General features: G+C 42.5%; 1 protein-coding gene across 3 annotated transcripts in view; it reads left to right on the top strand.

The window, feature by feature from the left end:
- DENND5B (DENN domain containing 5B) overlaps window positions 1-27479 on the top strand; it is a 178238-nt gene that overhangs the window by 131744 nt on the left and 19015 nt on the right. For all 3 annotated transcript variants that reach the window (XM_059682493.1, XM_059682492.1, XM_059682495.1), the window contains 6 exons: window positions 3051-3182; window positions 4438-4590; window positions 5464-5542; window positions 16330-16411; window positions 25323-25451; window positions 26058-26179. In XM_059682493.1, the coding sequence (XP_059538476.1) occupies window positions 3051-3182; window positions 4438-4590; window positions 5464-5542; window positions 16330-16411; window positions 25323-25451; window positions 26058-26179 (697 nt within the window). The remainder of the gene's footprint in view (window positions 1-3050; window positions 3183-4437; window positions 4591-5463; window positions 5543-16329; window positions 16412-25322; window positions 25452-26057; window positions 26180-27479) is intronic.

The raw sequence follows: 27479 nt of genomic DNA, 5'->3' as shown, positions 1-27479 counted from the left end.
CGGGCCTGCAGCCCAGGAATCCTGACTTCCAGGCAGGTCCTCTTACCGTAACCCTGCATACCAGGTGGCACGAAACAGCCGCCCTCAGGGCAAGAGGACTCTTAGCTGTATTTTGTTCCTATTATGACATTAGCATAAATTTACCCAACTTTACAGTGTTCTTCTCTTCACAAGCTCAGTGCCAGGCTGTTTATTAGAAAACTCGGGGAGAGCCTGTACTGAAGAGCGGTTGGTTCGGTGGTTACTAATGAGCAGGATGTATGTTCATAGGTAGTTCCTAGTGGTCCGTTGCTTTTGGCAGAAATGAAGAAGGGCATAGTAGAACTCTCAGAAGAAATCTGAGGTGACTTCCCACTGCAGTGAAGTAGGCTATCCTATATATTAAAGAGGTAATATGCAAATTGACCGTCACTCCAACACACAAGATGCCCCCCCCCCCATGTGGTCAAAGAAGGCCACCACAAGATGGCCAGCAGGGGAGGGCAGTTGGGGGTGATCAGGCCTGCAGGGGAGGTCAATCAGAGGTGACCAGGTTGGCAGGGGAGGGCAGTTAGGGGTGACCAGGCCAACAGGGGAGGGCAGTTAGGGGCAATCGGGCCAGCAGGGGAGCAGTTAGGTGTCGATCATGCTGGCAAGGAGTGGTTAGGGGGTAATCAGTCTGGCAGGCAGAAGCGGTTGGGACAATCAGGCAGGCAGGCGAGTGGTTGGGAGCCAACAGTCCTGGATTGTGAGAAGGATGTCCGACTAAACGGGCAGTCAGACATCCCTCAAGGGTTCCCAGATTGGAGAAGGTGCAGGCTGGGCTGAGGGACACACACACACACACACACACACACACACACACACACACCCATGCACAAATTTCGTGCACCGGGCCTCTAGTAGTATTATAAAAACATTCCTTGTGAAAGTTTGTCTTTTTCCTCCATTTTCATCTTAAAATACACCTTGTCTTCCAAAAGCAAATCACATTTTTCTCATCACTTGATTTGTACAGTATACAGAGGCCACCTCTCTTCTTGCTGTGAGGAAGGGCCTGTGCCACCGTTAGCCTCCTTTCTGTGCATGCCCATGGGATGTCGCTGGTCCTGTGCCTCCAACAGAGGTCCTCAGGAAACTTTACACATAGCCTCGTGGGGCTCCCTGCTGGCTGATAACTGTCCCCACCCCATGGGTACAGTGCTGGGTGCTCAGAATTTGTGGCCACTCAAAGGACAGCCCTATTCTAACTTTTCATTTATATAAGAGAACACAAATTTTAAACGGTGCTTAATTATTAACCCAATTATTTTTTCTTCCTACCCTCTTGCCTGACCATGCTCCTCACTCCTTTTCTTGCAGGCAGTGTTTCTTCCTAAGCCAAGTTTGATACTTAACTCTTCTTGAGAATTGAGTCTTGTAGTGGTTCTCTCTGCATTTGCACAAGCCCTACAGGCAGAGGAACTGAGGATGGGGGAGAAACAGAACCTCACCAGATAACATTTATTTTTACTAGTCTTCTATCTCTGATTTGTAATATTCCAAATAACATTAGTGCAACCTGAAATAATAGGAATTGCAGATAAAATTCTCACATGGGATCCCTGCCTCTACCTCAGGTTAGTTTTTCTAACACTTTATTTCCTGCTTTTATTTCTTTGAAAACTGACCTTCAGAATATTTCAATAGATCTGTTAACACTTAGTTCCCTAGTGGTGATAGTTGTCTCTCATTCTCAGCTTTCCCTCTAAAAATGGTTTGAAGCAGAAAGAGGTATACACAAGTTTACGGGAACTTAATGCTTGTGGAGTTTTGATTTTTAAACCTGTACTTAAAATGGTTGCACTGGAAAAGAAGCAGGTCATTTCGTTAATGTGGCATTTCATCAGGAGAGTCGGGAAATAGCAGGTAAACTAGTCCGTTGAATCCCTAATCAGTGGGATTTTTTAAAACAATTTATAACAGATTTATTAGATTATTTTTCTTCTGGAGGAGAAATACATTAAATGTACAAACTCCCTTTCATTTAAAGAATGCAAAGGATTTTACACATCTTCACTTACAATTTCAAATTCTGCCCTTGAGATAGTAAGATAGATTTCACATATGTGTCTGTGGGAGGATGCGCTGGCTAGCAATCTCTCTCCTTCTCCAACAAACTGCTAGTTTTACTATATAATTTAGAGTAGTTATTCTCTAAATATGGTCCTACAATACTTGGAGTTTGGGGGATTCTGTCCTGTGGTCCTGAAGCAAACATAAGGTACCTGAGTGAGCTTTTGCAGGTGGCATAGAAAGAGCCAGCAGGCATCCTGCACACATCACATGTAGTGATTTTATTTTATTTTTTTCTGGGAATTTACTAACCAAAGCTCAAGCTCAGTGGACTGGGTTTCTCAGCTACTCTCTGAGCCATCGCAAGTATTGCGACGTTTCCACTTTCTCTTGATGATGGAAGAAGGCACAGGACAAACATGTCACAGAAATGAGCGGCCTCCTGCATGTGGACCACATTTCAGAGTGTCTCCGAGCCTTTCTTGTGAGGGAGGTGGGCCTGTTTTAGGCCCATCTTATGAGTAAACAGAACGCCTGAGGTCATAAAATCAGTTGCCCCAAGATTCTAGAGCTCCTGCTGTGACTTGATTGGAGGAAAGGGTTGGCTGGGAGCAATGCCGGAGAACCACGTGATCTGCGGGGACAGGTGTGGGAAACCAGTGACCGGAGAATCACTGGGTTCCTGCAGAACCTGGACTGTAACCCAGACACCCAGTTTTTCCATTCCAGCCGTGCTCCTGACTAATCACAGCCTCGGGGCTTTCCAATGAAGCGACCGAACTAGATGAAATTCCATCCCATTTGAATGCATTTTAACCTGATGGGTTTCTGTCCCCCTGTTTTCACAGGGGCTAATGGTTGGTGGGAGCACAGGGGTCTGCCTTTTGGCACACTGAAACTTGAGTTGCTGTTGCACGTGTACACTTCCGTTGTTCCCACGCTTGCTTTTATTCAAGGTTAAATAGGTCAGAAGAATATCTGATGTTTATGCATTAAAAATGCTCTTTAATTTTTAGAAATATATGCAAGAGGCACGAAGTTTAGGGAAAAACCTGAGGCAACCCAAATTGTCAGACCTCTCTCCTGCCGTGATTGCACAGACCAACTGGAAATTTGTGGAAGGCTTATTAAAGGAATGTAGAATGAAGGTACGTATTACAGATGCGAGGACACGGTGTGCATTCGCGGTTGCTCCACGTGTGGGGCTATGATGAGCAGCGGTCACCCCGTTTGAGCCCGTAGCTTCCCTAGAAGAAAACTTGTCCTGGGACCTAGACCTCATGTGCTTTCTCCTGAGGTCATGAGCCTCCATGGCCCATAGAATCAGTGACTTGGGAGCCCTGCACAGTTTTGTCACCTTTCCAGCCATGGCTGTCTTCCTCTCTGACATGAATGGATATTAAGCCAGTCAGAAGTTGTGTCAGGGATGTTGTCATCTTATGCAAAAGACTGCACATTTATGTGTGTGTGTCTGTATGTGCGTCTGTTGGAACCTTATCTGTGTCCATACATGTGTGAGTAGACCCATTAGAAGGTGCTAGTTGTGTTGTGGGCTTGTGTATATTACACACCAGTCTCCTCTCTGATATCTGTGTTTACCAGAGGTAGCAATACAGATTGGCAAACCTCAGAACATTTTAACCAGTAATTTTATTCATTCATCTGTCAGTCATTTCTCCAGGACCTTCTCTGTGTGTATGCAATAAATGCCCTATTTTTAGCATCCGCAGCCAGTGCTGAATCAGACAGACAAGGTCCCTGGCTAAAGGAACTGGATTCCCCCTCACTTTCCATTTTATAAGAGCAGCTAAGACTGCTGTAAATCAACGTACCTGAACCTGATTTCCATTTCCTTTCTGTTTTCTGGTGCATGCTCATGAGCACGCAAGAAATGAAACAGAAAAGGAGGAAGGAGAAAAAGAGGCCTAGTGCACTCATAATTAGAGAGTTCGGTTTATCTTCTGGCTTCTGCCCCAGTGCAATCAGAACTACGTGCGGACACTGTTCGTTTGCTAAGGTGTGGGGCAGTGGGTGAGCTGTGGTGGCAGGATGGGGTTTTAGCTTCTGATAGGGCATTTTCTAGGTCTGGTGTAATTCCTCAGTGTTAAGTTAGTAATCTGAAGAGTGTTATGCATAAACATTAACATGTTTGCATGGGGGTACTTTAAAATCATTTCAAAAGATCCCTTTAGTGACCCTCAGTTTCTCTGACAAAATAGTAAAAGTATGCATAATATTACTCCAGTGAGTTGGCCACAGAGATTAAGACTTTTCCCAAGGTAACTAAAAATCTGCAATTAGAAGTATAACGCAGGGACCCAGGTCTCCTGATCCGGTGGCGGACTGGTTGGGCTCTGGCCTCGCTGCTGGGATAACACTCGTGGCCACACGTGATGTTTTCAGACCAAACGCATGCTGGTGGAGAAGATGGGCCACGAAGCAGTGGAGCTGGGCCACGGAGAAGCGAACATCACCGGCTTGGAGGAGAACACCTTGATCGCCAGCCTCTGTGACCTTCTGGAGAGGATATGGAGCCACGGCTTGCTGGTCAAGCAGGTAACCGCGGTCGTGCCCCGGTGACATGGCCGTTCGGAGCCCTGTGAGGAAACGGAGCAAGGAGAAAAGGACACCATCATAATGAAAGGGTCTGTCTCCTTGTCACAGGATGACTAGAAACGCACCACGGGTGTTTCGATTCCAGAAAAAGAAAACGTAACCCGTGATTAGGAGGCGGTCGGGCTCTTTCCTGGTAAACAGGAAAGGATGAAGCAGCCTACTCTCTGCAGAGGCTCTACCCCCATGGATTCCACTCAGGGCCGCTGTCACTGTCCAGCAAAGACGTCAATCAGCCAGAATTAGCACTTCTTTCCATGTTAAGTTATCTAGTTATTCAGGATGGAAAATTTAAAAAAAAGATTAAGATGGTTTCTTTGCTTTTGTCTCTCTCCTGTCCCTTTCTGGTTTTGTGCTGTTTTGTTTCTGTTGGGTGCATATTTCTTTTCTTCTTCCCCCTTTCTCTCTCTCCTCTTGTCCCAACTTTCTTCCCTGGTTGCCATTCCATATATTGAAACATATTTTGCATATGGATGTGCAAAAAAATCAGGTGCTGCTTAGAGCCTCTTAATTCCCTGGTTTCTGGTGTGGCTAGTGTAGACAGTCCTAAACACATACAACTAAGGAACAGCCAAGCCGGGGTCAGCGATCCGTGTGCCTCCACTTCTGGCCTCTTGCGTAGTAGCTGCTGTTCCCAGCTGTTGCCAGTGTTCTCAGTGAGGCAGAGAATGACCCTCGTTACACGTGACGAGGAATGGATGAACTTGGGTTGCCAAACTTCACAATGGTTGTTTCAACGTGAATGGTTTTGATGAGAAATTATTTTATGAGTTATTTCTTCTAAAATGAAAAATTTTATATCCTTTGTACTTTCAGGGGAAGTCGGCTTTGTGGTCGCATTTAATTCAGTTTCAGGACAGAGAAGAGAAACAAGAGCACCTTGCAGAATCACCAGGTGAGAGTTCATTGGTTTGGTTGTTTCTGTAGAAGAGGCAGCATGGGACCACGTGAAGAATCAGGACCATATAGCTTTGTCTCTACCTCTCTCTCCACTAAAACTAACCCCATGTTGTCAGTAGTGGGGTGAAGTAGAAGGAGCAGTATTGTTTACTAGCTGTGAAGCCTTTCTGATCCTCAGCTTCCTCATTCACAAGACAGAAAAAATAATAGTATCTATGCCAAGACTGTAATGTTGATCAAATAAGATAACACATGTAAAGGATCACACAAGTGCAGCAGTGTTCTCAAATAATGTCGTTTTTTCAAAGTTGTTTCGTTATAATGTTGATGAAGAGAACATCAGTTCCTGGCCTTGGCCATTGTCTCAGTGGAGTAGTCTCCGGGACTTGTTTCCTCCCACATCCCAAAGGTGTGTGCGTGAGGTGAATTATTGCATCTAAGTTGTCCCAGTGTGCGTCAGTGTGGGTGTGAGTGTGCCCTGCGACAGCGGGGCATCCTGTTTAAGGTGGGTTCCCACCGTACCCCTGTTCTGCCAGGCTAGGCTTCAGCCACCTGTGACCCTGAACTAGAATAAGCAAATTGGAAAACCATCTTACTTGTTTTCTTAATGGTAACATGGGTTTTGTCAGACATCATTTTGCTTCAAGTCACAGTTTCTAAGAATTGACCAATATTAAGTGAAGATTTACTGAATACCTTACTCTCACCAGTATTAGGGTGATTTTTTTCTGAAAGAAAAGTTTTATAACCATCATTCGTTTTTCAGGGGAAACAATGTGCACATATATCTCCAAAATCTTCAGGAGTGATATTTCTTTGTCAGTTTATAACAGGACATCATTGTTAGAAGTATTATACTTCTTTAGCTAATTAGAGTTATGTAGTGCCGGGGTCCAACCCCAGCAGGCCCAGGGGTCCCCAAAGGTGTGGACGGAGTCGGCGAAGAAGGAATGACACAGAGACAGCGTTCAGTTGATCAGCAGCCCAGCCAGGATCTCTAGCCAGGATCTCCAGCCAAGTTCTGGTCTGGATCTCCAGCGAAGTTCTGCTTAGGATCTCCAGCCAGGTTCTGTATCCATTTTCTCTTGCTAGGTTCTCCAGCCAGGTTCTGTACAGGTTCTCCAGCCAGGTTCAGTCACCAGGTTCTAGTCAGGTTCTCTTGCCAATTTCTGTAGTCAGGTTCAGTTCAGGATCTTTTGCCATGTTCTCTCCAGCGAAGTTCTTCTGTCTGTAGGTTCTGTGTAAGTTCTGTCTGTAGGTTCTCTCTTCTAAGTTCTGTGTCTTGTTGTCTTGTTGCATCTGTATTTATACCCGTTGATTCCAATCCTATCAATCTCTATTCCAAAGGTTAGGGCGTTTCTTATCTCCATTCCAGGGAGTAAAGATTATGTAGCTTAAGCATGATTGTTCGTAGTTAAAATGATTAATTACCCGCCTGGCACTTAGTTAAGAGGTTTTATTCCCTCCCTAACTTCAGGGGAAAATTCCCTACCTGGGGATTCAACCTTTCTCGGAGAGGTGACTTGGTTAAAACACAGCGCCAAGAAGGTGAGCAAACATATTAAGAACCGTATGCCATATATGCCAGGTCCCTTGAAACAGCAAGCATGGACCGGCTCCCGGCAATGTAGGATTCCTAGATCACTGGGTTATTTTTCACAACAAGGCACTTGCTTTTCTTTATGTAAAATAGCCATCTGTTTCACAAAAAGTAGAACAGTGGAAAGCCTAGTAGAGATAGAATGTTTTATACTGAATTTGGAAAACTTTTCTAAAATGACAGATTTTTTTAGACATTCAGAAGTATAAAAAAAATTTTTAATTCATGAGCCAACCTCCAGCTTAAGAAATAAAGCCTTGTGTACAATGCTAAAAAAGAAAAAGAAAGAAAAGAAAAATAAAAAAGAAATAAAGCCTTGCAAATATGATTGAAGCGCTCTATTTTTATTCCCCTCGCTGCTGCTCGAGCACAGTACTACCCTAAATGTGGTGCTTATTATTGGAAACGTAGTTTTTAAATGTAGCCAGTGAAACAGATACATGATTTTTTAAAATTTTAGTAATATGTTTTTATTGATTTCAGAGAGAGGAAGGGAGAGGGAGAAAGAAGTACACATCAATGATGAGAGAGAATCATCGGCTGCCTCCTGCACACCCCTCACTGGGGATTGTGTCCGAAAACATGGACACGTGCCCTGATGGGGAATTGAAATATGACCTCTTGGTTCATGGGTCAACGCTCAGCCACTGAGCCACATTGGCCCGGCTAGGAATATGATTTTGATACTGCATTCCCCTGGAGCCTCTTTAAAAAGAATGTTATGATTCTAAAGACACAAATTAACTATATTTATAAAGACTGGGGTCCACTTTAAGAGCAATCTCTAGTGTCCATCTCCTTTTGCCCCTTTTTTCTGTTGAAAAAGTAAAAATGCATTGGCATATACTCTGTAACACTTACCTCTGTTCATAGAAAATGTAGCTTTTCAGCCCATAAGATCATAGTTAAAGTAGCTCACCCTAATTAGAAAAAATAAATTCCTAGGGGGCAAAATATATATTTTTTAAATATATTTCTTTTTATTGATTTCAGAGAGGAAGGGAGAAGGAGAGAGAGATAGAAACATCAATGATGAGAGAGAATCATTGATCGGCTGCCTCCTGACGCCCCCTACTGGGGATCGAGTCCGCAACCCAGGCATGTGCCCTTGGCCAGAATCGAACCTGGGACCCCTCAGTCCGCAGGCTGATGTTCTATCCACTGAGCCAAGCCGTCTAGGGCCAAAATAGCCATTTTTAGGATGAAATGCTGGAAAGCCAAGCTCAGTTAAGTCTGGGAGGTAGAAGCCTTTGCCTCTTGTGCCAAGTGAGGCATGTGAGACTGTCCAGCTGTTAGACAATAGCTGCTGGGCAACACCGGCAGCTTCATGGTGTTGGTGGGTCAAATGTTGGGCTGTTGAGCTGGAGACCAGAGACCCAGCTGTTTCCAGTGGCCTTCAGTCAGTCAGTCGTGGGACCAGCAAAACTCTGAAGTCAAGGCTAAGAAATGCCAAGTGTCAGAGCCCCGTGCAGTCACTGTGCTGCACTGTCAGGTGCTGAAAGGCTAATAAAGCACAGATGAACATCAGCTAAAAATTTTACAGACCCTTAAGAGGATAAATATAAGCCATGCAGCTTTTGAAATCAAATTATTGTCTGTTTGGAGGAATGGATTTTATAAATATTGTTCTAACACTTTTGATGATTCAGCCTATGAAGTTAGGATTTAAAAATATGACAGTGTGAAATAGATATAAACACATCAGTTTAAAAATGAAATATTACATTATTGAGAAACAGTGTGTCCTGACTGTACAGAAATGAGCAGTTCATTGACTTGTCTGCTTTTAAATCCGGGTGTTTTATTTGGTTTGGTTTGGTTTTTCAAAAAATACTTTTTGTTTGACAGCTATTAAGCTTTGTAATTAATGCATTTTCAGATTAAGGAAAGATCCTCCAACTCCTCATAGAGTCACAATGGGTTTAAACACTGCTCTTATTTTTTTTTTATTCTCTACAGGTTTCTTTTTAAAATCTTATTTATTGGTTGATTTGAGAGAGGAAAGGGAGAAAGAGAAAGAGAGAGACATTGATTTGTTGTTCCACTTATTTATGCATTCATTGGTTGATTCTTGTATGTGCCCTGATCAGCGATCGAACCTAAAACCTTAGTGTATTGGGACAATGCTCTAACCAACTGAGCTACCTGGCCAGGGCTAAACACTGCTCTTATTAACATTCAGCCAGGATGAGCCTAGATGATAGATCATTACTCCTTCAAAAGCAGCACTATACAGGAGTCAGAGACATTTTAAGAGTTGCAGAAGAATGGAAAAGGTTTGTCTTAGCAAAAGGACCATAGCAGGGTTGACTTTCTTAATATTTTTTAGTAGACTTTATATTTTCGAGCAGCTTTTGGTTCACAGCAACATTGAGCAGAGATAGTACAGAGATTTCCCATCTACCCTCTGTCCTCCCCACAACCCCCCCCCCCCCCACACACACAAAATAAATAGCCTCCCCCATTATCAGCATCTCCCACCAAATTGGTACATTTCTTACAATTGGTGAACCTACACATCATCACCCAAAGTCCGTAGCTTACATTAGATTTCACTCTTGGCATTGAACTATGAGTTTAAACAAATATATAATGACATGTAGCCGCCCTTATACTGTCACTCAGAGTAGTTTCACTCAACCCTTGGCAACGGACCTTTTTACTGTTTCCATAGTTTTATGTTGTCCAGAATGTCATTTAGTATATAGTCATTTAGTATATATAATGTCATTTAGTATATAGTATAATGTCACTAGTATATAGCCTTTTCACATTAACTTCTTGCACTTAGTAATGTCCATTTGAGTTTCCTCCACGTCTTTCATACAGTCTTGATTTTTACCTAGTCAGGTTTTGTCTGTGTCTCTGTACAGAGTAGTTTGAAGTCATTTTACGGATAAAGGATCTCAGAATGAAGTTGGTCCTAAGAAAGGGGACTATTCTTGACACATTGCCCAAAAGTTTCTACTTTTAAAAATGTTGGCCAGCTTAGACACAGGCTTGCATCCTCAAACAAGGTTGCACTAAACTGTAAATGATTTTTATTGTATATTTATTTTATTTTTTGTTCATCTTTACAGGGTATTTTTTCCATTGATTTTTAGAGAGTGGAAAGGAGGGAGGGATGGGAGGGAGAGAACCATCAGTGTGAGAAAGACACATTGATTGGTTGCCTCCTGCATGTGCCCCAGCTGAGTCCGGGATTGAGCCTCCAACCCAGGTACATGCCCTTGACTGGGAATCAAACGCATGACCCTGTGGTTGCACAGGCTGATCGATGTTTTAACCACTGAGCACACCGGCCAGGGTATTTATTTATTTATTTATTTATTTATCTTATCGTTGAAAGTATTACAGGTATCTTCCTTTCCCTCCCACATTGACCCACTCGACCCCACTCCTGCCCCCTCCCCAGGTCTTCCCAGCGTTATTATCTGTCCATGGGCTATGCATATATGCATATAAGTTCATTGAGTGATCTCTTCCTGCCCCCCTTTCCTCTGAAATACGTCAGTCTGTTGCATGCCCGGACAGAGTTTTAAATGGATTTTTCAGTCAATTGACAAGGGGTAGGGTAGGATGCAGAAAGGGGTGGAGATACTCCTTTTAAGTGGTCATTCTAGATCTAGCCCATCTTCATCAAAAGTTTTCTGTTAATTACTTGCCTCCCTGTAAACTGTAGATGGTTCTGTAAAAATAATGCAGATTCTCTGCGAAGGTGCTGCCTGCGCAGTAGCACTGATTCAGGCAGATACACAAAGGGAGTTCCTGTGGCTAAGTGTTAACCCGCGAGGGTTTTCCTGAAGGAGAGGATAGCCTACTGCATTTAAGTATATTGAAGTAAGAAATAGTAGAGGTATACATACATTTAAGTAGTTTATACATTTCTCTTCAGGAGTAGACTCCATGGAAACCTTAGATTTTAGGTCTCTAGATTTATAGTATGGCTTCACTTCTTAACTAGTTAACTGCCACACGTCCAAAACGGAAACTATCCCACACACCACAATATTTTGAATTTAATTTAAAAAATCAATTTGCAATGAATATTATAAAAATAAATATATTACAATTTAGGTGTTCCTAAATATTTTCAATTGAAAATTCTCACAAAAAAATGATTTTAAGGTTGGTCAGGGCTGCCACTTAGGGAAAACTTTTATTTTTTTAATTCTTCCAAAGAACATTTTTTTAAAAATATATTTTATTGATTTGGTTTTTTTTACAGAGACGAAGGGAGAGGGATAGAGAGTTAGAAACATCGATCAGCTGCCTACTGCACACCCCCCATTGGGGATGTGCCTGCAACCAAGGCACATGCCCTTGACCGGAATCGAACCTGGGACCCTTCAGTCCGCAGGTCGACGCTCTATCCACTGAGCCAAACTGGTTAGGGCTCAAAGAACATTTTTAATTATTTTTACATTGCGCATACAGTTGAAAAAAAGTATTATTTACACTTAGTTATTATTTAAAAAATTAAAATTGCCTCAGTGTATGATAAAGTTCGAAACATGGTACAACACATAACAGAACATTACATTGTTTACAAAAGTATTTGGTTTCTTTTCGCTGTTTTGTACCAATACTAGTAGAAGAGCATACCAAAAACACTTTTTCCACATAGTTTTTTTTTTTTCCCAATCGATGGATATCCCCCCAAAAATGTCGTTCATATAATCTGGATGGCAAGTCAGTGGCATAACGTTTTCTTTTCTCAGGTCGTGCTAATTTACGTTTTTGAATTAATTGCCTGATTACCTGTAACTGGAAATCACCAAGTGTAATATTGCTTTTTTTTTTTTTTTTTTTTTGCCGCTATAGACGTGCGTGGCATGTGGGGAAGGTCCGCCACTTGCGTCTGTAGACGCTTATGACATACAAAGGGTTAACTCCTATCTGCCTTCTACTCACAGGCTTCTAAACTGTTTCCTCCAAAGTCACTAATAAGCTATTGTATTGGTTTCCTGGGGCTACTGTAATAAAGTACCACAAGCTAGTCAGCTCACACAACAGAAATTTATTGTGTCACAATTCTAAGGCTAGAAATCCAAACTCCAGGTGTCGGCGGGGAGGGTGGTCCTTCTGAGGGTTCTAAAGGAGACTCTGTCCCACACCTCGCTCCTAGCTTCTGATGGTCTAAACCAGTGGTCGGCAAACCGTGGCTCGCAAGCCACGTGCGGCTCTTTGGCCCCTTGAGTGTGGCTCTTCCACAAAATACCACGTGTGGGCGCGCACGTAGAGTGCCATTGAAACTTCGTGGTCCATGCACAGAAGTCGGTTTTCGGAAAGGAGGTAGACGAAACAAGAATACAAGACGAGTGTGGATGGGAGAGTTGGAAGGGGTCGACCTCAGTGAACGTACCTCAGTCAGACTGAGGACGTTTTTAGCAAAGGCCAGCTTAGGAGTACCCTAATTAAGTTAACAACAATGTACCTACCTATATAGTTTAAGTTTAAAAAATTTGGTTCTCAAAAGAAATTTCAACCGTTGTACTGTTGATATTTGGCTCTGTTGACTAATGAGTTTGCCGACCACTGGTCTAAACTTTAGACGAACTGCATGGCAGTAGACAGTATTCTCCCTGTGTCTTCACACCTCTTCTCCACACCTGACTCTGTCTGCATCTGAATTTCCCCTCTTTATAAGGACACTAGTCACATTGGATTAGGGCCCATCCTGATGACCTCATCTTAACTTGGTCCTCTACAAAGACCCTGTTGCCAAGTAATGTCAGATTCGTAGGTATTGGCAGTTAGATTTCAGTATTTTCTCAGGAGACATCATTCAAACCATAACAACTACCATTGCCTACTGCAGTGTCATCATCCAGCTACCCCATTAGCAGATTATTCACAGATCTCTTTCTCCAGCCCTAGTTCCTAGACATCTGGAGGATGTTACTGTTGACATTTTATTACAGATGCCCCCCATTTTCCTCCCTTTGCCCCCCTCCATCCAGACCCTGCCCTTCCTTCCCTCTGGCCCTCACCACATTGTTGTCTGTGTCCATGGCTTTAGGCATATATGCTCTTTGGCTTTTCTCTTCACCTTTTTTCATCTGGTCCACCCCACCCACCTTCCCTCTGACATCTCTCAGTCTGTGCCACCTAGACATCCATTTTTTATGGCCCGTTGGAACCTCAGACCCAAGGTGTCCTAAACCAAACTCATTATTTCAGCACCTCTCCCTCCAGTCCCTACCAGGCTCTCTCTCTCTCCAATTTACTTAATGGCATCAGCTTACAGTCAAGCTTAGAAGCTGGAAAGTCTACAACAGGGGTCCTCAAACTACGGCCCGCGGGCCACATGCAAATACAAATATTGTATTTGTTCCCGTTTTGTTTTTTTACTTCAAAATAAGATATGTGCAGTGTGCATAGGAATTTGTTCATAGTTTTTTTTTTTTTTAAACTATAGTCCGGCCCTGCAGCGGTCTGAGGGACAGTAAACTGGCCCCCTGTTTAAAAAGTTTGAGGACCCCTGGTCTACAATGTAACAGAAGCCCACCGGACATGCCCTAGAACACTCTGCCCCTTTTAATGAATGTGTATGATTGGGTAGGTTTCTTAATTGAGCCTCAGTTTCTTCATCTGCAAAATTACAATTAAAAAATTCAAAGGAAAGCTATAATTAGGATAATATGTATTTTATATCCATATCTAATATTGTTTTTGACTCTTGAGTCTTCCTTGCCCTTTACATCTGATCATTATTAAGTTCTGTGTTTTACGACTGCACCTTTCTCCTCTTTATTCTCCCTGGTTGCTACACATTGGCCTTTGGCATAACTCCTACCTCATCTCTCTCATTTCTTTTACACAATCACTCTAATAACAAAAAGGTACTCAGGAGCATAGCATGTCTTTTCAAAACCCCTCCTCCCTTCCTAGGATTTCTGTAAATTTCTAACTTGTTTTTTAAGGTTCTGCCATCTGGCCCTAAATAATCTCATCTTCCTCAGTGAGTATTTGTTGAGTGTGTATGTTGTGTGGGACCTCTGCTAAGCCCTCTGGCTATTCTAAGAATAGGATCTGACCAAGCCTTAAGAAGCATATAGTTTCATGGGAGTAACAGAAATGTTAAATTGTGGTTTGTTTATGGTAGATGTTCAGTTTCACAGGTCCTGTTGAAGAGAGGGAATGATATCTAAGAGTATACCTAGGGGAGAGAGAATATTCAGGAAGGCTTTCACACAGAGGCAGAATTAAGCTGTTTATTTATGGAGGACTTAGTTTGTGACAGGCACTGTTCTAAGTGCTGTACATCTATTTGAATAAGGTAGATACTGTTGCTGTTCCTAATTTGCAGATGAGGAAACAGACCATAGAGAGTTTAAACACTTACCCAAAGTCAGTGAGCTGTTACGTTTTCTGTAGGGTTTGAAAAAGCCTTGTTCTTAACCATTAATCTGTACTGTTCTCAAGTAACAAATAGGCTGTAAACAAGCAGCAAGATACAGAGATACAGAATGATAGAGGATAAGCCAAAGACTTGAACAGACTGCATGGAAATGTGATGAGCACATCGCATGTTTAGGGAACATTGGTCAGAGAGGGGTGCCTGGAATATAGGGTCCCAGAGTGGGATTCCCAGAACACACCAGGCCTGTGGCTGCTCTTACTGTGAATGCTGTTTGAAATGTCAGGCTCCTCTTTAAGTCTGCCGTGTGTCCTCTGCTGCACAGGCATGATTCCTCCCTCCAGCCACCTTGCTCAGTATGGATAGAATGTCGGCCTGGGGACTGAAGGGTCCTGGGTTTAATTCTGGTCAAGAGCACATGCTCAGGTTGTGGGCTCGATCCCCAGTAGCGGGCATGCAGGAGGCAGCCAATCAATGATTCTCTCTCATCATTGATGTTTCTATCGCTCCCTCTCTCTTCCCCTCTCAAATCAATACAAATATATAAATAAAATAAAATAAAAAATTTTAGAAAGGAATAAGAAAAACTCCAAAAATGTTTCCAATATATTTATTGGAAAAACGACATGTATAAGTGGACCTATGCAGTTCAAACCCATGTTTGTTCATGGTATTTGCTAAATGTGGTGGTGCAATTTTGTTTTCACTTGCAGATGGGAAATAGAAATAAAGGAAGAGTACAAAACTCAACAGTGAGATTGAGCCCTCCCGCTATAATACATTAGCAAATAATTGATTGCTTTAGACATTGCTGTATAATAGAATAATTTTCCCTTCTTTTATAAATGTAAGCTGTTCAGGTTTCAGAAGAGACTCATGAACATTTTACTTCTATGTTCATTTAGATTTTGCATAGTATGCATACTGTAGTTTGGATTCTGAACTTGAAAGTAGAAATTTACCAGCCTAGAGAGCCCAAACTCTCAGATTTTCCTTTTAAACACTCTTTCAGAGTACAGTAAGTCCTCACTTAATGTCATTGGTAGGTTCTGCATCTTGAAGTGAAATGACACATAATGAACCCCGTTTTACCACAGGCTAATTGATATAAACAAGAGCTAGGTTCCTGTGGCATCTCATCAACGTTATAAAGCAGTGATGGCGAACCTTTTGAGCTCAGCGTGTCAGCATTTTGAAAAACCCTAACTTAACTCTGGTGCCATGTCACATATAGAAATATTTTGATATTTGCAACCGTAGTAAAACAAAGACTTATATTTTTGATATTTATTTTATATATTTAAATGCCATTTAACAAAGAAAAATCAACCAAAAAAATGAGTTCGCGTATCACCTCTGACACGCGTGTCATAGGTTCGCCATCACTGTTATAAAGCAACAATGCAATCTGAAATCCTGGTATATAGGGAGATTGTGTGATTGCAATGCATGAGCCCAGAGATAATTCACATGCTCAGTAGCTTAATTTATAGATATTGCTTTCATGTAATTATCCAGTTCAATTAGAATGAATAACTTTAGAAAATGACTGGCCATTATGGCCAGAATTTGCACACATTACATTATTTGCTAAGTGGGCTTTTATAATTCATTTTAAATTTACAAACGCAGCCCCAGATGAACTGGAAAGAATACAGCCAGTTTACTGTATTAATAAAGGGACAACAATTTGATCTTTTGTCTTCAAAATTTGTTCTTCAAAAGTAATTTTGAAGTATTTATTTATAGAATGTGAATCATATAGATTTTTTTTCTTACTGTTACTTTTCTAATCCTTTGCTGATATTTTTCTACGTAGTTGCCCTGGGACCAGAAAGAAGAAAATCTGACTCAGGAGTTATGTTGCCAACTCTCAGGGTCTCCCTTATCCAAGACATGAGGTATGTGTTGTATGTGCTAGCAAGTGGTGGTAGCTTTGAAATATTACGGCTTTCACTTAAATTGCTCAAATGATTTTGGCTGTGTTTATTTTTGGCTTATGTATTCTCAAAAAACACATTTTTATAACCTTGTTTATTTTACCTTCACACTATTGTATTTTCCTGACATTAAATTCGAAGGGGAAACACAACTGAAAAGAGTTTTAAAGTAGCCGTAAATTATTTTACAATTTCTTTTGTTCAGCTTTTTTAAACCTCCTTAAATACTTGCTACCCACAAATAAAGTTCAAAAAAAAAATCTGCAAATAAGGACAAGTTACTTGGCAGAAAAAATGTTGCCAAGCAGATTTAATTTGAAGCACATGCAAATCTGAGAGTTACCACTTGCAGTTACTGGCCTTAGAAATCATTAGAAGGCATCAGTGTATCTAAGAAGATGTATTGAATGAGGGAGGCAGAGGGTTTTTTCTTTTAAACATTTTAGGTACAATACTTAGTCAACTCTTAAAAATATGTGGGCTTAAAGTGAATATTATAACATTTATAACACTTGTAACTTTATTGCTTTAGTAATATTAATAGGATGTTTATTTGGTTTGTCAGATACTTGTGACTGAAAAGCATAACTGTTATGAGTGGCAGCATAGTAGAGTGGTAACACATCCTGGCTTCACCACTTACTAGCTGTGTGACCCCAAGCAATTTTTGTAACTTCTCTGTGCCTCAATTTCCCATCCCTCAAATAGAGATTCAAAAAGTTATCTATCTTATAGCATTGTAAGTGAATTTGTCTATAGCAGTGATGGCAAACCTTTTGAGCTCGGCGTGTCAGCATTTTGAAAAACCCTGACTTAACTCTGGTGCCATGTAACATATAGAAATTTTTTGATATTTGCAACCATAGTAGAACAAAGATTTATATTTTTGATATTTATTTTATATATTTAAATGCCATTTAACAAAGAAAAATCAACCAAAAAAATGAGTTCGCGTATCACCTCTGACACGCGTGTCATAGGTTCGCCATCACTGGTCTATAGTCTATTACTGTAAAAAGTTTCAAGAAGTACTTGGCTCATAGTAAGAGCTCAGTAAATGTTGGTTTTTGTAATCTGAGTAAGTTCATATACTTATAACTTAACTGTTATATTCCTTGGTAGATGACATGTAGTTGTCCTCGTGTGGCTTATGATTCCTTTTGATGGCCAGCATAAGAGGAGTAGTTGTAACTACTGCTCACTTATTCCATTGACTGTTAGATCAATGAACAGTGACCTCTCTAATCTAAGCCCCTAAAATTTCTCACCTGGATTACATCATGGTGCCCATATTTCTGTGCTTGCCCTACTCTATCCTCCCCCTGGATATATGGTGATCTTACAATAAAGTCTAGATCACTTGCCCTGGCTAGCAATAGTCTATGGGTGGACATCAGGCTAAATATAATCCTATATAACAAAACCCTAATATGCAAAGCAACTGACCAGTGGAATGACTGGTCGCTATGATGCACACTGGCCACCATGGGGCAGATGCTCAACGCAGGAGTTGTCCCCAGTCAGGGCCAGCAAGTGGGTGGTGCTAGGCCACCAGCCAAGACGGGTGCCAGCAGGGGGTCCTCCCCACCCCCAATTGCCCCGCCAGTCACCCCACAGATTGGTCTTGATCGCTCGCCAGGCCTCAGGACCCTACCCTATATATTGGGAACAGTCTCTTAGATTTAAAAATTAAAACCCGGCAAGGCTACTCTAACACTGAAAAAACAGGATGATGCAGCGATGACATGCATGGACTCTGGCTTGCACATTTTGTGGTTGGCCCTGATTCTGACACTTATAACTGTGTGACAAAGCCAATTACTTAACTTCTCTCTGCTTCAGTTTTTCCACCCATAAGATGGGGAAAATGGTACTACTGCCTCAGAAGGATCATGTTATAATCAGGGCAAAAAAATGTAGCTGTCCATACAACAGCAAGATGCCTTTCACCTGTATGAAAAGTATGGTCACTGGTGCATGCAGCATCCCAGATTATGAGAGGGATGTCCCTCGAGGGGCCCTGGATTGCGAGAGGGTGCAGGCTCGGTTGAGGCCCCCACCCCCACCCCCTCCAGTATAATCTTGGATAATCAATATTGGTTATTGATGTCCTGTGACTTCCCACTTAAGGGTACTTTGGCTTTTAATTTTCAGACTTTGTCTTATAAAAATATCTGAGAGACTCCCCCCCTAAGTATCCTAAAGTGATGTTTTGGCCAAATGATAGATGCTTTTAATAAAACCTTGATTGATTGATTACTTCCAAAAGGTGCTTAGTAAGGTGGAAAGGCATTGCCCAGAAAAGACAAGCTGACTTCCCTAACGTTTTATTACAGAAAATTTTAAATACAGCAAAGTCAAAAGATTTTATAGTAAACACATCCATATACCTATCACCTAGATTCTACCGTTTATGTTTTTCTATTGCTTTTTAAAAAGTTTTAATACACACACACACATACACACACATCATAAAATTTACCATTTTAACCATCCTATATAATAAAGAGCTAATATGCAAATTGTCATCATGCCATAATGGCTCAGACACTCAGCACTGAGGAGAGAGGAATGGGGACCAGTCAGGCTGCGGCCCGGAAGAGGGAAAAGCCGCCCACCCCGCGGTCCCGGGCGCCAGCGCTGCGCCTATGCCTGTGGCCTGGGAGAGGGACAAGCCGCCTGCCTTGTGGTCCTGGGTGCCTGCAGCTGCGGCCCAGGCAAAGTCACCGGCCCATGGTCCCCTACAGCTGCGGCCAGCCCAGGTGAAGCCAGCCCGGGTCCTGGGTGCCTGCGGCTGGCCAGAAGGAGGGAAGCCTGGGACTCGGGTGCGGGGTGAAGCAGAGGCGATTAGGGGCGATCAAGCCAGCAGGGGAGCAGTTAGGGATGATCAGGCCAGTAAGGGAGCAGTTAGGGGCGATCAGGCAAGCAGGCAGAGGGGTTAGGGGCAATCAGGGAGGCAGGCAGGCAAGCAGTTAGGAGCCAGTGGTCCTGGGTTGCGAGAGGCAGTTGGACATCCCCTGAGGGGTCCCAGATTGGAGAGGTTGCAGGCCAGGCTGAGGGACCCCCTTCCCATGCACGAATTTCATGCACTGGGCCTCTAGTTTTTACTTGTCAGTCGGTAGCACTGAATACATTTGCATTGTTGTGCAACCATCGCCACTATCCATCTCCAGAACTTTTTTGTCAGCCCAGACTGAAACTCTGTACTCATGTAAACAGTATTCTCCCTCCCCACAAGCCACTACTCTATTTTATGTCTCTATGAATTTGACTCTTCTAGGTACCTCATGTAAGTAGAGTCATACCTTTTGCATTTGTTTAATTTCACTTAGCATAATGTTATTGCGGTTCATCTATAGCATATATCAGAATTTTCTTCCTTTTTTAAGGCTGAATAATATTCCATTGTATGTGCATACCACATTTTGTTATCCATTTATTCATCAATAGACATTTGAGTTGTTTCCGCCTTTTGGCTGTTGTGAATAATGCTGCTATGAACATATGTATTTGAGTCCCTGCTCTCAGTTCTTTTCTGTATATACCCAGAAGCGGAATTGCTTGGTCATATAGTAACTCTATGTTTAATTTTTTAAGGAACCATCATACTGTTTTCCACAGTGGCTGCACCATTTTACATTCCCACATGCAATGCTCAAGTGTTAAGTTTCTCCACATCCTCACCAGCACTAATTATTTTCTGTTTTGTTGGTTGGTTGGTTTGTTTGTTTGTTTGGACAATAGCTGTCCTAATGGGTATGACTTCCCGGTTTCTTATGCCATACATAGCCATAGGTCTTTAAATGTTAAGCTAGAGTCTTCAGTTTTATAAGCTCAGATACCAACTCATTAGTAAACTAAAATGTAATTAGACTCTCAGATACTGACTCTTGCTAACCCAACAGGCTTACTTTAGACATCTAAGAGATATGGCGAAATAATGGGCTGGATCCACTCCTGTCCAGTTGTCTATGAAGCCAATTTATTATTTCCTTAACCGATGACTTGATATTCTTTCACTGATGTGGGTAGGCTTGGGGGGGAAGCTAGGTTAAAGTCAGAAGGCATTGTGCTCAGGAGCAGAGATGTGGAAGCCTGATCTTCCATCTTCAAAATAGCGATCCTGGTGCTCATGGGACCGATGTCATCTCAGAAAAGCCCTGCAGAAGCACTGCCCATGTGTCTCTCGTTTCTCTGCTCCATTCTGCCTTTGTATTTATTGTTGTTCTTATTTGTGATATGTTTACTTTAGAATTTAGCTCTCAGTGGACCAGCTTATTTCCCTATTTTCAAATTCTGGGTTAGTACTTCATGTAAGTCCATAATTGCTACCTAAGTAGTTGCTATAATAGATCCAAGAAGAACATCCAAGTAATATTCTAAATTCTGATTTCTTTAAATCTGGACAATTGAAGGAAAAGTGTATTATCTAAGCCGTGGGTAGTATATCTCTCTGAGCCCATGCTCTCTGTTGGGCACATGCCTCTGTCCTTACCTCATCTTCTCAAGTTTCTCTCTTGAGGCAAATACACTGGCAGTTTAGGGACTTTGGGTTCTCACAGATGTCGAGAGTCTTGGCACTGGACTGCTTAGCAGCTGTAAGGAGCCCCTTTGTCTTAGTATCTCAGACCACTTCCCAAGACTTTCAAAGTTGCCAAATATCACCAAATTGTCACTTGTAGAAAGACTTTTTGTTTGAATGAGAAAGGCTGGGGAGAGCAAATAACTGGACTGATTATCTAAATGGAGAAGAGGAGGATTATCGTGGTGTTACCATTATTACCAGTTTTTCCCCAAAATAGCTCTGCACATATCATCTAGCTGTTGGGCCTTATGTTCTTAATGACAAAATATAATTAATGATGCCCGGCATAGTAGAACATTGTATGATCTAGGAGATTGTGAATACTATAATCCAAATATAGATATTCTGAATAGGTAAACAAATGAACAGGATGTGAGTAAATCCTAGAAATATTCTATTTTACATATAAAGATGGGGATAAGTTACTTAAGGGTAAATTGGCAAGTGACTTTATCTTTTTATAAATAATGTGTACATGTGTGCTAATGAGCATCTGGTTTTATTCAGCACTAAAACTGAGTAGTCATGATTGATTTTGTTATCCCTGGGAAGGACTATTTTGAGGAATTTTTATGACTGTACAGGATATGAGCTTATTCTAAAATTGGCTGATTCTTTTATTTCTCTAATAAATATTACTGGGGTTTGCTATTCATGCAGTAAAATAAGCACCAGGAAATGTAGGTGACATTTATTTAGGTGCTGTCAATCTTAGAAATCATTCAGTTTGGGGAAACAGAGTCTTGGCACCAGATTACTTAGCAGCTGTAAGGAGCCCAGGACGCACAATAAGAAGCTCATTCGAGCCGAGACCGGTTTGGCTCAGTCGATAGAGCGTCGGCCTGCGGACTGAAAGGTCCCGGGTTCGATTCCGGTCAAGGGCATGTACCTGGGTTGCGGGCACATCCCCAGTGGGAGATGTGCAGGAGGCAGCTGATCGATGTTTCTCTCTCATCGATGTTTCTAGCTCTCTATCTCTCTCCCTTCCTCTCTGTAAAAAATCAATAAAATATATTTAAAAAAAAAAAAAAAAGAAGAAGCAGTTCATTTGAACTGGTATCTTCCAGAATCCAAGAGCAAGAATTGCAGCTGGAATGGAAGCAGTCTTGTCATAGGTCACTCTCTGTCTCACAGGACGCAAATCCTCTCTGCTTCTCCGGTTCTCTCCCTTCCCTTCCAGCTGTATGGTACACATGCTCACCCAAGCCCTGCTTTAACATCCTGTCTTATTTTAAGCATTCAGTGAGAACTCACTTGGTACTAATTCCCAGTTGCTGAGAGGAAATCTGATTGGCTCAGCTTAGGTCAGGCATGTGCCTCTGATCCAGTCAGTTGAGTCTGAGGGGTTAGGAGCGTGGTGCCGTGGGTCACGGTGGCCCCCGGAGTTGTGCCTCCTGGGTCTGCGGAAGGGGAGCTTCTCCAGGAATGAGGCTGCCCGAAAGAAGTGATTGGAAGAAAACGGGTGGCGCCTCTTGTGGTCTCTGTGACCTTGGGTGGGTCACTCAGTTTTCTCATCTTTACAGTGAAATAATGATGTTCTCCCTCTCACTGGTTATTGTGATGATCAGATAAGACAAAGTACATAAAAACTTCTTTAAGTTAGAAAGCTTTGTATCAAGGTTAAAAACTAAATCAAGTAGATAAGTTATTTAAACCACACCATGTATGCTTTTCTGTGAAGTAATGGCTCTGTTTTAGAAATAATACTTGTATGATATTATTTATGCTGAATGCCATTATAACTATCTATAATAAATTTTTCCAACTAAAAAGACATTAAAATGGTATGACTACATGCCCCGGCCAGTGTGGCTTAGTTGGTTGGAGAGTCATTTCGTATCCTGAAAGGTTGTGGGTTCCATTCCCGGTCAGGGCACATACCCAGGTTGCAGGTTGTGGGTTCCATTCCCGGTCAGGGCACATACCCAGGTTGCAGGTTGTGGGTTCCATTCCCGGTCAGGGCACATACCCAGGTTGCAGGTTTGCATCCCCAGTTGGGGGGTGAGTATGGGAGGCAACAGATCTCTTGCACTCGCTCTCGTTCTCGCTCTCGCTGTGTGTGTGTGTGTGTGTGTGTGTATGTCTTTTCCTCCCTTCCTCTCTATAAAATCAATTTTAAAAAAAATCACATACCACATATCCTCAGTGGAAAATTTAATAAAAATGGTATAGCTACACAGAAAAACATTTAATAGATTTGGATTAAAGTTTAATAACACAACACATATAAATGTCTAAGCACAAAATTAGATAGTGATATACAAAGCAACAGAGCTGTCTTGTGGTATTTTTTTTTTTAGCTCCTAATATGTGCTGGGCCTTATAGGGTACAAAGAAGGATGCAAAGCTACTCAGAGGTATTGGGCTCCTTGCTTGTCCTCAGGGAACTTGGCAAGACGAGAAAAACATAAGCCAAGAGAAGATGATCCAAGTAGTAGGCAGTGCACGATACATGTAGCTTAGACTACAGAATTTCATAAATTAGAGAGGTCGTTGGAGGCTGTCACGGTCAAGGGAAGCGCTCCAGAAGCTGGGATTCAGACACGAATAGAATCACAGAGGGAAGCAAGTAATGGAATGCGGCATCGCAGGAGCCACTGCTGTGACACATCCCTCCCACCAAAAACACCAGCACAAATGCTTTTATGATGGGAATGCTGATTGCCACCTAAATAAAATGCGTTTCGTTTTATGTGCTCCAGTTCTCCCCATTTTCCTTAAGCACAGATTGTTTTTCAAATTATAATTATTTTCCACTTTGTCATTCTTCACCTACCATGTCGGCAGGTACCTGTTTAAGGCCAGCGTAACACTAATTTCAGTAGAGTTTACTGTTTTAGAGTAGGAAGGGTATGTAGGGAAACATTAAGTACTTATCAACCTCCATATAGATTCATTTTCAGTGAATTCATTTTGAATTAACTTGGTATTCTTGGATCATGGGAGCTCAGAGCCCGCTCGGCACTCACGGGGTTCCATGTAAATACTGTCGAAAGTTAAGTGGTAAATGCCTGAGCATCTCTCCAGGTCAGCCGTGCCATCCTTTGGGGAATGTCGGTAGGGTTGAGGGACAGCCTGTGCTGTTTCAGGAGCTCACCCCTGGGCTGTTAGGGCTCAGCACTGCCGCCGCCACCACCAATAAGAACCAGGCTCCAGGGGGGGGCCTGCTTGTCCCCAGCTTTCTCCCTCATGACCAGACATAATGGTATTAGCCCTTTAAAAATAAGTGCGTCATAAATCTCATTCACACTGTCTGCATGCCACCTCGTTAGTGTGTCTGTGTGCTGTGATGTAATGCTTTACGTCTTGTTTATCAAGAGTGTTTGATTATAAATCAGCACTCAGGATCGAGGGCCTAAATGTTCAGATCCAAGGATTGAGAGAGAGGGAGGAAAAAAGAGAAATGTGTGTGTGGCAAAATAAGGCTTATTCTGAAAGCTTAGAATCATCAGACAAAACGTTTCGTTGCAATATTTATTACAGCTAGGATGAGTCATTCTAGATTAAAAAAAAAAAAAATCAAAGTCGGATCAGAAGCACAAAGACCTCAGTGACTCACTGTGGTGGTTTTACAATCGCCCCTCCCATAGGCTTGTCCTTCCTGCCTGTCCTTCGTCCCCTTAGGAGGAAAATCATTTAGGAAGATAAACACAGCCCTATGGGGTTAGCGTTGACTTCTACATGAATACCAATTTCCACATGTATGTTACATTCAACTGGCGTGTGACCACACAGTGTTTCTTTGTAGCCACACAGTTTTTCAAGTCTTGCAAATTTTTTAAATGTTGAATTTATCAATGCAGTACAGCGTGTCTGCTGCTGCCCTAGGAAGTAAGATTCATCTTTCCCATGTGTTGTCTAGGGCTGCTGCAAATAATTCAGTGGATTAAATTTGCGGCAGATACTTTGTTAAGCTATAGAATAATTATTATGGATAAAAACCTGAATGTCAGCCTGTTTAGTTTATTTTCCTGAGAGTCAGGAATAACCAAGTGCCAGTTTATCTGTGAAGCTGAAAGAACATAATGAAACATTAAAGGATGAATGGGTTTCAAATGCTTTGTTTATCTTAAGATGTAGCCTGTATGCTTGTGTTTTAAGGGTAATCCTGATGTGGGGCTAGATTCATAACTAAGATAGAACCTTTGAAGGTTTAATCAACATAAACTGTGTCTTACCTGTTGCTTCATTGAAGTATACATGAACTTTCCTGTGCAGAGTGCTGCAACCCTGGGCTCTTCCCCAGTTCTTAGGATCTACATCTTTTCTGTTGCTGCTATTCCCTAGGCACATTCAGAACATGAGTGAGATCAAGACTGACGTCGGACGAGCTCGGGCGTGGATAAGGCTGTCTCTAGAGAAGAAGCTCCTGTCCCAGCATCTCAAGCAGTTGCTGTCTAACCAGCCACTCACCAGGTGAGACAGGTCGAGGCCTTTCGGCGTCTAGGACCTGTGTGCCTACAAAGCGCAGTGCAAAAGTTGACAAACTGTAGTTCTGTTTTTCTTACGTAACGAGGAGTCCGGGGCTAGGCGGTCCCCCGTGCCATCCTGGACGCAGGCTCTTTGCCCCTCCTCCTGGACAGCCTACGGTATATGCCGATCACCTATGGTTACAGGACGGCTCCTCTTGTAAAATTAATGAGTCAGAGGGTTTGACTGGTTTAAAAGAAGTGCTACCAACAAACTGCTTTCCTGAAACTCTCAGTCCCACTGTCTTTCGGAATAGCTAGCTATTCATTGCACGCCCCCCCCCCCTCCCCGTCAGCACTGGTCAGCACGTTCTGATCTCTATTAGTTTTGTAGACAAAATGGATTTGTGGTTTCTCTCCCCCCCCCCCCCCCGCATTGAATAACTGATTAGGTTAAAAATGTTAACTGTCTACATGTTCATTTTTGAGAATTGTCTGTCCTTTCCAGGTTAGAATTTCTACCTGGTTTGTCTAAGCAGAGGTGTTTACTCCTCGTGGAGGACATGATGAGAAATAGCCTACACTGTTGTGTGCTTGTCCTGCTCTTTCCTAGGAAGCTCTATAAGCGCTATGCCTTTCTGTGTTGCGAAGAAGAAAGAGAACAGTTTCTCTACCATCTCCTCTCCCTCAACGCTGTGGACTACTTCTGTTTCACCAGTGTCTTCACCACCATCAGTAAGTCTGGGGAGCCGCTGTTCAGTGAAGAGTTGCTCGGGCAACGAATGGAATAGGGTTCCTATTTTTTAAAGTGAGACATACCCTAGTACACCGAGGTGGGCACTGTGACGCCCCCTCCCGCACCCCTCTCCTTTAGGAATGAAGCATTCTCAGCTCTTGGCCCTGTGGGGAGGGAGGGCCGCACCTCCTGCCAGGGCCGGCCTGCTCTGATGGTCAGAGGCTGTTCCAGAACTAGCCATATGGCCATCTGGCGTCATCACGACAGCTCACAGCTCAGCCTCTCCCTCCACCAGGCCTGCTTTCTTCTCTCACGTTGATCCTAGAAGCAACATTCTGGGGCTGATTTCCGACTCAGGGTCTGCCTCCCAGGAAACTCAGTCTGCAACAGGAGTGGGATGGACATGAAAAGGGATATATTTCTAGATCTTATCCAAAACCCATAAATTCAAAGAATCAGTAGGTGATAAAAATAAACTTTTCTACCTGAACATCGTTACTCTGTGGTGATTCCGAAAGACTTCAGGATCTTGCTGGGGAGTGTAGGCTGTGGAGGGAGGAGATGCTGATGGGTTTGGATAAGCTGAATTAAAGCGTATATTCTCTTCACCATTGCTGATTCTTACGAGCTGTGGGTCCCCTTTCCTGGTTTATAGACTTTTTACTTGTATCAGTTTGGAGTTAGGTTCAGCTGCAAGTTTCAGAAACTTGCAAAACAGTGGTTTAAACAAATTAGTAGTTTTATTTTTCTTGCATAACAAGAAGTCTTGTAGTAGGCAGTCCATAGTGCCATCATGGACATGGCTCTTTTTTTTTTCCCAATCCTCACCTGAGGATATTTTTTCTGTTGATTTTTAGAGAGAGTGGAAGGGGAGAAGAGGGGAGGGAGATAGAAAGGAAGGAAAAGAGAGAAACATTGATGTGAGAGAGACACATCGATTGGTTGCCTCCTGCACATGCCCTGGCCGGAGCCAGGAGCAAACCTTCAACCGAGGTACGTACCCTTGACGAGGAATCAAACCTGCGACCCCTTGGTCCTCAGGCCAAGGCTCTAACCACTTGGCAACACCGGCCAGGACTTGGACATGGGCTCTTTGTCCCTCTCCTCTTAGACAATCCTCAGTGTGTGCTCATCACCTCCTGGTCACAGGATAGCTATTCTCAGTCCACCTTCCAGCAGGAAGAAGGAAGAAATGCCAAGGAAAAAGCGTCAGAATCTGTGCTCGAAAAACATAATTTTCCAAGCAGTCACCATAAACATCACTAGCATTCCACTGGCCAGAATCATGTAGGTTTTTGG

The sequence above is a fragment of the Myotis daubentonii genome, chromosome 2 (genome assembly GCF_963259705.1).
Source record: "Myotis daubentonii chromosome 2, mMyoDau2.1, whole genome shotgun sequence".
NCBI lineage: Eukaryota > Metazoa > Chordata > Mammalia > Chiroptera > Vespertilionidae > Myotis > Myotis daubentonii.
The sequence above is the reverse complement of the archived record's forward strand: the minus strand, read 5'-3'. Positions and strand labels throughout refer to the sequence as shown.